The sequence below is a fragment of the Podarcis filfolensis genome (genome assembly GCF_964270895.1).
Source record: "Podarcis filfolensis genome assembly, chromosome: 18".
NCBI classification, from domain to species: Eukaryota; Metazoa; Chordata; class Lepidosauria; order Squamata; family Lacertidae; genus Podarcis; species Podarcis filfolensis.
Genome location: NC_139622.1, coordinates 10,669,044 through 10,680,907, shown reverse-complemented (window position 1 = coordinate 10,680,907; position 11,864 = coordinate 10,669,044). Strand labels below are relative to the sequence as shown.

General features: G+C 53.2%; 2 protein-coding genes across 2 annotated transcripts in view; both read right to left on the bottom strand.

Moving 5' to 3' along the window:
* The window catches only part of RNF126 (ring finger protein 126), a 767,042-nt gene that overhangs the window by 563,833 nt on the left and 191,345 nt on the right, over positions 1 to 11,864 (bottom strand). The gene's annotated exons all lie outside the window — the stretch shown is intronic.
* Positions 872 to 11,864, bottom strand: part of ABCA7 (ATP binding cassette subfamily A member 7) — a 77,308-nt gene continuing 66,315 nt past the window's right edge. The window contains exons 43-50 of the mRNA XM_083594277.1: positions 10,444 to 10,550; positions 10,342 to 10,400; positions 9,302 to 9,492; positions 8,269 to 8,403; positions 8,039 to 8,142; positions 6,843 to 6,935; positions 5,116 to 5,353; positions 872 to 3,617 (exon numbers count right to left, since the gene is read on the bottom strand). Coding sequence (XP_083450403.1) covers positions 3,486 to 3,617; positions 5,116 to 5,353; positions 6,843 to 6,935; positions 8,039 to 8,142; positions 8,269 to 8,403; positions 9,302 to 9,492; positions 10,342 to 10,400; positions 10,444 to 10,550 — 1,059 coding nt within the window. The 3' untranslated portion in view covers positions 872 to 3,485. The remainder of the gene's footprint in view (positions 3,618 to 5,115; positions 5,354 to 6,842; positions 6,936 to 8,038; positions 8,143 to 8,268; positions 8,404 to 9,301; positions 9,493 to 10,341; positions 10,401 to 10,443; positions 10,551 to 11,864) is intronic.

Below are 11,864 nucleotides of genomic sequence, written 5' to 3'. Positions count from 1 at the left end.
ATGAGACCCTAACTGCCCACAGACTGTCTGGCCAGAGTGGCGCATGCTCTGGTTATCTCTCGCTTGGACTACTGCCATGCGCTCGACGTGAGGCTACCTTTGAAGGTGACCCGGAAACTACAACTAATCCAGAATGCAGCAGCTAGACTGGGGACTGGGAGCGGCCGCCGGGACCACATAACACTGGTCCTAAAGGCTCCCAGGACATTTCCGAGCACAATTCAAAGTGTTGGTGCTGACCTTCAAAGCCCTAAATGGCCCAGTAGACCTGAAGGAGCGTCTCCACCCCCATTGCTCAGCCCGGACACCTGGGCCCATCTCCGAGGGCCTTCTGGCGGTCCCTCGCTGCGAGAAGCCAAGTTACAGGGAACCAGGCAAAGGGCCTTCTTGGTGGTGGCGCCCTCCCTGTGGAACGCCCTCCCACCAGATGTCAAAGAGAAAAATAACTACCCAACTTTTAGAAGACATCTGAAGGCAGCCCTGTTTAGGGAAGCTTTTAATGTTTAACAGGTTATTGTATTTTAGTGTTTTGTTGGAAGCCGCCCAGAGTGGCTGGGGAAGCCCAGCTAGATGGGTGGGGTATAAATAATAAATTATTATTATTATTATTATTATTATTATTATTATTATTATTATTGACAGCCCCCCCCCGATGGCTAGTGGCAACGCAATTGTCTGCGGGGGCTCACGAGGGGCTGATCCGTCCATCTCCCTAAACAGATCTTAAAATTATTTTGCTATTAATCAGCGTATAGAAAGCTTTTGGGTAATGATAAAAGATGCTTTCGGATCAGGTGATGTATATGAATATGGATTTTTTCGGCGCATCCGTCACCCAAAAAAAGCAACCTGAAGCGTCTGTAACCCGAGGTATGACTATATATCGTATTGTTTTATTGCTGTGGCCGACGCAAATAAAGATTCATTCGTTCGTTCCTCCATCAACCAGCAGGGGTGCTAATGAGACCATCCCGACACTCTGCCCCTCCGACTCTATGATTCTACAGACAGAGGTGGCAAGAGGCGTTCTTAACAGAACATAGCATTTTTATTCAGTAAATATATCTATATTTGTTTGTGTCCAGCATATAAGCATAAGGAGCTGAAGGCAGAAGATGGGATGGGGGTGAGCGGCCCCTGTCCGCAGAAAGGACAGCAAAGTAGCTCGGGGGTATGCCAGGGGCCGAGTTCGAATCCTGACACGTGAACTAAACACTGCCAGCTGCAAATCCCCAGAACCCCCCGATTGTAGGAAGTGGGCACTGCCATGTGCTTCGAATCCCAAAGACGTTTTTTTTTTTCCTGGAAAATTGCAGCGACCACTCATTCCCCAAAACTATGCATAAAGGTAAAGGGACCCCTGACCATTAGGTCCAGTCGCAGCCGACTCTGGGGTTGCGGCGCTCATCTCGCTTTACTGGCCGAGGGAGCCGGCGTACAGCTTCCGGGTCATGTGGCCAGCAGGACTAAGCCCCTTCTGGTGAACCAGAGCAGCGCACTGAAACGCCATTTACCTTCATCCGCGGTTGCTGGACTACATAACCCATCATCCGCGGTTGCTGGACTACATAACCCATCACACATGGCTATACCAAATACTGGGACTGATGGGAAGCTGGAGTCCAGGGACATAGACACTGCCATCCCTGATGGGAGATGAAGCGTTCCTTGCTGCCTCTTGCAAATTGAGGCATTCATTTTATTTTTTTGCATAGGCTGTGCTACATTTTATGTAATCAATAAAATAAAATAAATAGAGGCAGCGACAGCTGGAGGGATACAGGCTTCCCTAGACCTCGAGTCAACACCAATTCTAAAAAGAGGAATTTATCCAGAAGCTTTAGCATGGCAACTTTAACAATTCCACGATTCCATCTCTTACAGGAATGCAATTTCGAGGGAAACCCGTGGCCCTTCAAATATTGCTGGACTCTGGCTCCCCATCACCCCTGAGTATTGGCCGTCTTGGATGCTAGGGGGCGGCAGTCCCAACGATATCTAGGGGGCCGTTGCCCCACAACCACCGGCCTCCAGTTCCTTCCCTGCTTTCCACGCCAGCTGCCTCGAAAACTCCCCCCCCTCTTAACACCCCCGCCTTCAAAGTGCAGAGTGTACATTCACAGGTCATGTGAGCCTCTAACTTTTTCAGAGAAAGAAGAAAAAGAAAGGACTTTTTTTTAAAGTGTGAAAAACGAAGGGGGTGGGTGACGTCCTGGGCACTGGCCAGTCAGCGCTATGCGGCGCTTCCTTCTGCATCAAAATGAGGGAAGTTGTGGCTTTTGAGATTGTGATCGTCTCCAAACCCCCATCCTTCCTGACCAGCGGTCCCTGCAATTTCTGGGGGTTCTCATGTCTAACCCCCTGGGGGTTTAGAGATTTGGGGGCAGCGAAGTCTCAGGCTTTCCGATTTTAAATCTTCCTGCAGAAAACGAGTTCGGCTGCGTAGCTCAGGAGCGAAACTCCGTCCTTTAAAAGGGGGCACCCCAGAAAGAAATCAAAGGTCGCCGAATGACAGGGGGGTTCCAAATGCAAGCTGTAGGGTTCACCCCAGAGAAACAGGCCGCCTGTGACATTAGCGCCCCCAATAGGCAGTAGGGGGAATCGCAGAGCAATTGCAAAGATCCCAGTGCATTTGACGCATTCAACCGGTGCAGAAGGAAATTCACCCGCAAAATATCGACAACTGCAAAGCGGGGGGGGGGGGGCAGACTCTGTTCAGAATGGGCTAGCAGCAAAAGCGAGAATAAGTTATTTTATCGATGCACAGCAGCCAAACGCCCGCGTTCTCTAAACACCTCCCGTTCCGCCCCTTTATCTAGCTGAAACCCCCCCAAAAAACCTTTTAAATTGTTGGTTTCTCTAATGCTGCTCCTGCCTAGCCCAGCAATTTAAAACCAGCTTGCACAAAGCTTTTTAAAGTTGCATAAATAAATCTGCCCCCCCGCTCGCCTTGTTGGGGGGGCAAGAGGAAACGAGGAGCAAATAAACCGCTCCTGTCTTGTAAACGAGACCTTCCGGGATGTTTCCACAGCCATGCTCAATTTTCCGCATGTGATCCGCACCTAATACATACTTCGCGTGCGTGTGTGTATGAAAATACACAATTTTTGCAAGTGGTGAAAATTCAGCAGAACGCGAATCCCGGAAAAACAGCCCCATTTTACGTTCGTGTATTGGTTCGGGAAGGGCAAACGAGGTAGTTTCGGATCTCCATATTCATTTCGCGTCCCCCACGGCTCCAGACCTACAGAGAACCCTCTTCTCTGCTTTCCGGACCCCCTTACCGGAGGGATCGAAGGATGGGGGGCGCTGGCTGTTAAGCCCCCGAGAGACCCTGTCCTTACATTCGCTCATTTGAGAAGGCAGCGCCTCTGAGACGTAGGGAAATGGGAGTTTCGCTCGTGTGGGGTCAAGTCCACCTTCAGGGGCGTGGAGACCCCCCAACGCCCACCCTTAATACGAGGCTCGAGTCCGGATCGCGTCTCTCAGACCCGGGTTTCTTCTACATTCTTGTCCTCCAGGAAACCAAGAATTCTCCTCCAGCGGCTGGGGGCCGTGGGGTGGTCCGCGGGGCAGCAATCGTCGTCGCTTTGGTCTTTGGCGAAGTGAACGAAGACCTTGCGGCGAAAGGGAACGGGGCGGTGAGAGAAAGACAAAAGAGGATAAAATGGTAATAATAATAGAATATATTATTTATACCCCGCCTATCTGGCTGAGCTTCCCCAGCCACTCGGGGCGGCTTCCAATCGAGTGTTAAAAACAATACAGCATTAAATATTAAAAACTTCCCTAAACAGGGCTGCCTTCAGATGTCTTTTAAAGGTAAGATAGATACTTATTTCCTTCACATCTGAAGGGAGGACGTTCCACAGGGCTGGCGCCACCACCGAGAAGGCCCTCTGCCTGGTTCCTTGTAACCTCACTTCTCACAATGAGGGAACCGCCAGAAGGCCCTCGGGAGATGGACCCCGGTGTCTGGGCTGGACAATGGGGGTGGAGATGCTCCTTCAGGGATACTGGGCCATTTAGGGCTTTCAAGGTCAGCACCAACACTTTGAATTGTGCTCAGAAATGTCCTGGGAGCCAACGTAGGTCTTTCAGGACTGGTGTTATGTGGTCTTGGCGGCCGCTCCCAGTCACCAGTCTGGCAACCGCATTCTGGATTAGTTGCAGTTTCCGGGTCACCTTCCAAGGCAGCCCCACATAGAGCACGTTGCAGTAGTCCAAGTGGGAGATAACCAGAGCATGTATCACTCCGGCCAGACAGTCTGCAGGGAGGGAGGGTCTCATCCTGTGTACCAGATGGAGCTGCCCTGGACACAGAACTGACCTGCGCCTCCATGGACAGCTGTGAGTCCAGAATGACTCCCAGGCTGTGCTCCTGGCCCTTCAGGGGCACAGTCACCCCATTCAGGACCAGGGAGTCCCCCACACCTGCTCGCCCCTGTCCCCCAAAAACAGTCCTTCTGTCTTGTCAGGATTAAACCTCAATCTGTTGGCCGCCATCCGTCCTCCATTACATTTTTTAATAGTGTTATTCTTTTCAAAACCGCTCCGTTTAGGACCGACCGAAGTTTCCAAGTTACCTTCAAGGGCCCAATCTCTAAAGTTAAGCTACTAGTTCTTATGACTGCAGAAATCGGAACGAAACTGGGCGGATTCTCAGAAGCGAGGAGGGAAACAAGACAGGCAAAAGCTTTATTTGGAAAGGTTTTTTGGGGGGATAGTTTTTTTGGGTGGTGCTGTGGGTTAAACCACAGAGCCTAGGGCTTGCCGATCAGAAGGTCGGCGGTTCGAATCCCCTTAATGGGGTGAGCTCCCGTTGCTCGGTCCCTGCTCCTGCCAACCTAGCAGTTCGAAAGCACGTCAAAGTGCAAGTAGATAAATAGGTACCACTCCGGCAGGCAGGTAAACGGCATTTCCATACGCTGCTCTGGTTCACCAGAAGCGGCTTAGCCCTGCTGGCCACATGACCCAGAAGCTGTATGCCGGCTCCCTCGGCCAATAAAGTGAGATGAGCGTCGCAACCCCGGAGTCGGCCATGACTGGACCTAATGGTCAGGGTTCCCTTTACTTCTACCTTTAGGGGGTCCCCACTCACGCCGCCGGCCTCACCTGGTCGAGGGTCGTTTGCGAGACGGAGTAATCTTCGATGTGGTAGGTGGCCCGGTGAGCCGAGAGGATGCCAAAGATCTTGGCCAGGGAGCAGCTGTGAGAAGGCAACTGGTACTGGAGGGTGCAATGATGTTTCTCTTTCAAGATGATTCCGGGGAAAGAATCCCGGATGAATTTATCCACAGGGCCCAAGTCGGCGCTGGAGACCCGGAGGACGATGGTGTAGCCGTCTCCGAACCTAGGAAGAGAAACCGAGGCGGAACTGTAGCGATAATAATAATAATTTATTATTTATACCCTGCCCATCTGGCTGGGCTTCCTCAGCCACTCTGGGCGGCTTCCAACAGAACACGAAAATACAATAACCTATTAAAGATTATAAAGCTTCCCTAAACAGGGCTGCCTTCAGATGTCTTCTAAAAGTCAGGTAGTTGTTGTTCTCTTTGACATCCGGTGGGAGGGCGTTCCACAGGGCGGGTGCCACCACCGAGAAGGCCCTCTGCCTGGTTCCCTGTAACTTGGCTTCTTGCAATGAGTGAACCACCAGAAGGCCCTCGGGAGATGGACCTCAATGTCTGGGCAGAACGATGGAGGTGGAGACGCTCCTTCAGGTATACTGGACCGAGGCCGTTTAGGGCTTTCAAGGTCAGCACCAACACTTTGAATTGTGCTCGGAAACGTCCTGGGAGCCAATGTAGGTCTTTCAGGACTGGTGTTATATGGTCCCGGCGGCCGCCCCCAGTCACCAGTCTAGCTGCCGCATTCTGGATTAGTTGTAGTTTCCGGGTCACCTTCAAAGGCAGCCCCACGGACAGCGCATGGCAGTAGTCCAAGCGGGAGATGACCAGAGCATGGACCACTCTGGCCAGACAGTCTGCGGGCAGGGAGGGTCTCATCCTGCGTCCCAGATGGAGCTGCCCTGGACACAGAACTGACCTGCGCCTCCATGGACAGCTGTGAGTCCAGAATGACTCCCAGGCTGCGCAGCTGGTCTTTCAGGGGCACAGTTGCCCCATTCAGGACCAGGGAGTCCTCCATAAGATCAGATGGGATTACTATGAGGAATTATAAAATACGCATCAAGCCATTGTGTCCACGATGAATGCATTGTGTTGATTGGGTTTGATTCATTGACAATAAGTTCTGATCGCATCGCACAAGCCTCTACATTTATGCCATTTCTGACAAGCAGGGTGTGGCCTAGAGAGAAGAGGTGTGGCTTATGCAAGAGGTGTGGCTTGTGCAAGGGGTGTGGCTTGTGCAAGGGGTGTGGCCTACAGAGAGGAGGTGTGTTTTATGTGAGGGGTGTGGAATGGAAAGGAGGGGTGTGTTTTATGTGAGGGGTGTGGAATGGAAAGGAGGGGTGTGTTTTATGTGAGGGGTGTGGCCTAGAGAGGGGTGTGTGGCTTATACATGGGGTGTGGCCTAGAGAGCAGGGGTGTGGTTTATGTGAGGGGTGTGGTTTATGTGAGGGGTGTGCCCTAGAGAGGGGTGTGGCTTATGCGAGGGGTGTGGCTTATGCGAGGGGTGTGGCCTGCAGAGAGGAGGTGTGTTTTATGTGAGAGGTGTGGCCTGGAGCGAGGGGGTGTGGCTTATGTGAGGGGTGTGGTCTGCAGAAAAGAGGGTGTGGTCTGTGCGAGGGGTGTGGCCTTTAGGACTGAAATCCCACCCCCAAACGGCACATTATCAATACAACACACCCTTCACCATCTCCCCCAGAGGCTTACTTGTTCTTCAGGTGCTGCACACTCCCTAGACATCGGAAACGGCCGTTCACCATGATCGCCATTCTGGTGCAGAGAGCCTCGCACTCCTCCATGCTAGCAGGGGGGAGAAAGAAGGAGAAGGAAAGGCAGTTAGCTCCTTTCGGCCTCACCCCGATTCTTTAAGAAGGTGCCTCTCCGGTAAACGGCAGGGGAATCTGCACCTGTGGAATTTCTGCCTGGTTATTCACCCCAGTTGCTGGGAGGGAGTATGGGGCCTTTTGCAGATCTGCCTGGCTAATAATAATAATAATAATTCATTACCAAAAATAACAGGAAGGCGAGAGACAGAGATTTTGCCTTTGGCGGTTGGAGGATGGATGGCGGCTAACAGATTGAGGTTGAATCCTGACAAGACAGAAGGACTGTTTTTGGGGGACAGGGGCGGGCGGGTGTTGGGGACTCTCTGGTCCTGAATGGGGTCACTGTGCCCCCGAAGGACCAGATGCGCAGCCTGGGGGTCATTTTGGACTCACAGCTGTCCATGGAGGCGCAGTTCAATTCTGTGTCCAGGACAGCTCCATCTGGTACGCAGGATGAGACCCTTCCTGTCCGCAGACTGTCTCTCCAGAGTGGTGCATGCTCTGGTTATCTCCTGCTTGGACTACTGCCATGCGCTCTCCGTGGGGCAACCTTTGAAGGTGACCCGGAAACTACAACTCATCCAGAATGCGGCAGCTAGACTGGGGACTGGGAGCGACCACTGGGACCACATAACACCGGTCTTGAAAGACCTGCATTGGCTTCCAATACGTTTCCGAGCACAATTCAAAGGGTTGGTGCTGACCTTGAAAGCCCTAAACAGCCCAGTATACCTGAAGGAGCGTCTCCACCCCCATCGTCCAGCCCGGACACCAGGGTCCATCTCCCAAGGGCCTTCTGGCAGTTCCCTCCCTGCGAGAAGTGAGGTTGCAGGGAACCAGGCAGAGGGCTTTTTTGGTGGTGGCACCCTCCCTGTGGAACGCCCTCCCGTCAGATGTCAAGGAAATAAGCAACTATCTGACTTTTAGAAGACATCTGAAGGCAGCCCTGTTTAGGGAAGCTTTTAATGTTTGATGTATTACAGTATTTTAATACTTTTTGGGAAGCCGCCCAGAGTGGCTGGGGAAGCCCAGCCAGATGGGCGGGGTATAAATGATAAATTATTATTATTAGTTTACCTGTGGGACGTGAGGACCACCGACCGGCCATCCCTTATCACGCCAAGGATACAGTTCCAAAGGAAGCGTTTGGCCCTCGGATCCATCCCCGTCGTCGGCTCGTCCTAGAACCCGCAAACAAACGAAATTTCAAGCCTCGCCAAGTTCTTGCCCACCCCGCTAACACCCCCCCCTTCCGACTCAAAAAACGGCCAGCGACACAAAAGGCGCTGCCGCTCCCCATCACTGACCAGGAAAATGACCGGCGGTGCTCCGATGAGCGCGATGGCCGTGGAGAGCTTCCGTTTGTTGCCGCCGCTGTAGCGTCCGGCGGGCCTGTCCGCGTAGGCCGTCAGACCAAGCGTCGACAGTCCCCATTTGACCACCTGGCGGGGAGAGATTCACTGGTTGGGCAAGAGGTGGGGAGCCCGGCAGCAGGGGGCGCCCGAGCGAATGGCAGGCAAAGCCAACGGAGCATAGGTTTGCCCCCATCATCATAATAATACAGGCATACCTTGGAAGTCGAACGGAATCCGTTCCAGAAGTCCGTTCGACTTCCAAAATGTTTGAAAACTGAAGCATGGCTTCCGATTGGTTTCCGTTTGGAAACCAAAGAGCAGCTTCCGCTTGGAAGCTCCTGCAGCCAACCGGAAGCCCCGTCGGACGTTTGGCTTCCAAAAACCGTTCGGAAACTGGAACGCTCACTTCTGGGTTTAGTAAATATAAAAGGTAAAGGGGCCCCTGACCATTAGGTCCAGTCGTGGCCGACTCTGGGGTTGCGGCGCTCATCTCGCTTTACTGGCCGAGGGAGCCGGCGTACAGCTTCCGGGTCATGTGGCCAGCAGGACTAAGCCGCTTCTGGCGAACCAGAGCAGCGCACGGAAACGCCGTTTACCTTCCCGCCGGAGCGGTACCTATTTATCTACTTGCGCTTCAATGTGCTTTCGAACTGCTAGGTTGGCAGGAGCAGGGACCGAGCAACGGGAGCTCACCCCGTCATTGCAGGGATTCGAACCGCCGACCTTCTGATTGGCAAGTCCTACGCTCTGTGGTTTAACCCACAGCGCCACCCGCGTCCCTTGGTAAATACAGTTATCCTTTATTAGGCATAGCAAACCACACATTATCAAACAGACACGTCTGGGTTTGGATCGTTCGGGAGCCGATTTGTTCGGGAGATCCAAGGTACGACTGTAATAAACAACCAAGGCACCGTCTGAGCATGCGCAGAGTGCTTTTTCAGCCAGGGCGCCAGAGAGCCGGCCCTTTTTTTGCAACTCTCACCCCGGGAATTTCGGTTTCCGGGACCCCGCGCAGGCGAGAGTAGAAGACGAGATGTTCGCGTCCGGTTAGCAGGTCGTTGATGGCGTCAAATTGGGGGCAATAGCCCATGTTCTGGTGGACGGCTTGCAGGTCAGTGATTACGCTGTAGGTGGGGTGAGGGTTAGGAAAGTGGGAATTGGAGAGAGAGACGGCTTTGAAACAAGAAGCAAAGATCATGGCAGGTTAACCCAGGTCTCTCCCCCGCCCTTTCTTAAATTTGTGGTGTTGGGGGATGAGTGTTCGGACCCCTGAGCTCTCACTTGTGGGGTGCCTCAGGGTTCTGTCCTCTCCCCCATGCTTTTTAATATCTATATGAAGCCGCTGGGAGAGATCATCAGGGCTTTGGGCTGGGTGTTCACCGGTATGCGGATGACACCCAGCTCTACCTCTCTTTCAAATCGGAACCAGTGAAGGTCCTGTGAGAGTATCTGGAGGCAGTTGGAGGATGGATGGCGGCTGACAGATTGAGGTTGAATCCTGACAAGACAGAAGGACTGTTTTTGGTGGACAGGAGGCGGGCAGGTGTGGAGGACTCCCTGGTCCTGAATGGGGTAACTGTGCCCCTGAAGGACCAGGTGTGCAGCCTGGGGGTCATTTTGGACTCACAGCTGTCCATGGAGGCGCAGGTCAGTTCTGTGTCCAGGGCAGCTCCACCTGGTATGCAGGATGAGACCCTCCCTGCCTGCAGACTGTCTTGCCAGAGTGGTGCATGCTCTAGTTATCTCCCGCTTGGACTACTGCAATGTGCTCTACGTGGGGCTCCCTTTGAAGGTGACCCGGAAACTGCAATTAATCCACAACGCGGCAGCTAGACTGGTGACTGGGACTGGCCGCCGGGACCATATAACACTGGTCCTGAGAGATCTGCATTGGCTCCCAGTTCTGTCCCTATAATTCCCCCCCAAAAAAGCTTCTGGGTTTGTTTGTTTGTTTACAAATGTTATTTTAAACATCCTTTTCATTGCATTATATATCATTTCCCAGTGAAGCTTTAACCTTACTACAAGACCACAACGTAGGATAAACAGAACCTTCTTTCTCTTTAGATTTCCAACACTTACTTGATTTAGATTTATGCGGGTTTTTCCCCAATCGGCACTGACCTGTAGCCTTTCAGAAAGGCCTTCCCGGACGTCACCTCAGAGTCTCCTGTTAGCATTTTGAAAGTTGACGTTTTCCCGGCGCCGTTGACCCCCAAGAGACCGAAACACTGCGGGAAAAGTTTGGGTTGGACTTTTGCGCCAACACAGTGTGCGGACAGCGACTGGGGGGCGCATAACTAAAAGGCCGTCCACAATATCTTTGCTTAGTTTTATTTCAAAAAACCATAGCAGTCTAACATTACAAGCCATCAGTCCTCCTCACCAGCCCCCAGCAGCAGCTTACAAAACATTTGATCAGCTTAAATACAGTTTCAAATAATCGATTATCCTCTCACATCCCTTCCTGTACCCAGTGCAGAATGTACCGTATTTTTCGCTCTATAGGAAGGGGAAATGTGTGTGCGTCTGTCAGGGGCTCAGGAGCAGGAGCACAGGGGAGAGAGGAAATGGAGAGCGAAGGGGAAGAATCCGAGGGCAGCGTAGGGGAGTATGACAGTGGCCCGAGAGATTCCATGAGCTTCTCCAGCGAATCAGAAGATTCCCAGAAGGGGGCGCCGATGGTCAGGGCAAGGGGGGTCCCAGGGGGGACGCACCAGAAACAAGGAGCCAGCGGGGAACCCCGAAGCAGCAGCGGGGGATCAGGACCAGTTTCCCCACCAGAGCGTAGTGGGGGGGAAGAGTCACATGTGTCAGGGCCAGCGTCTCCTCCAGCGGGGAGAGAAAGTGAGTCAGGGCTGACCACGCCTCCATCGGAGAGTGGGGGAAAGGAGGGGAGGTCAGTTGCAGCTAGCCCCCCCGAAGGGGGAAGCAGTGACAGCAGCAGGGAAACGGTCAGGAGGAAAGTTGCTGGCTGGGCGCGCACGCCAAGTTCAAATGTACAGGCGCGGGGGACAGCAGGAGACCCGGATGGGGAACCAGCTCCTAAAGCCCGCCGGAGGGAGGGGGAAGGCTCAGGGGAATCAGCGTCAGAAGAGGCTAGAAAGGGCGAGACCCCAACGGACAGGCGGAACCAGAGGCGGAAAGAACAGAGGAAGAGGTGGAGCAAGGCTAGAGTCTTAAACTGGTGTCTGGGGGGAGGAGACTCAGACGGAGCATCAGCGGTCTGAAGTTTGAGACGTAGAGCTGCACACTGCGGCTCTGGAAGTGAAACTGAACTTCAATAAAGACTTTTGTACTTAACAACGAAGCAGCGTTGGTCCTTTGTGAGCTGGGACCTCGGGCAGCTCTGACAGCGTCCTATGGAGCGAATGCAGGCTTTCGCTGAAGCCTGGAGAGCGAGAGCGGTCGGTGCTCACCGATCCCTCTCGCTCTCCAGGCTTCAGGAAGGTATCCGCATCCTTGGGAGCAGCCTGCATCCTGAAGCCTGGGGTGCGCCAAGTAGCGCGCCCCGGGCTTCGGGCAGATATCCGCAAGCCTTGGGA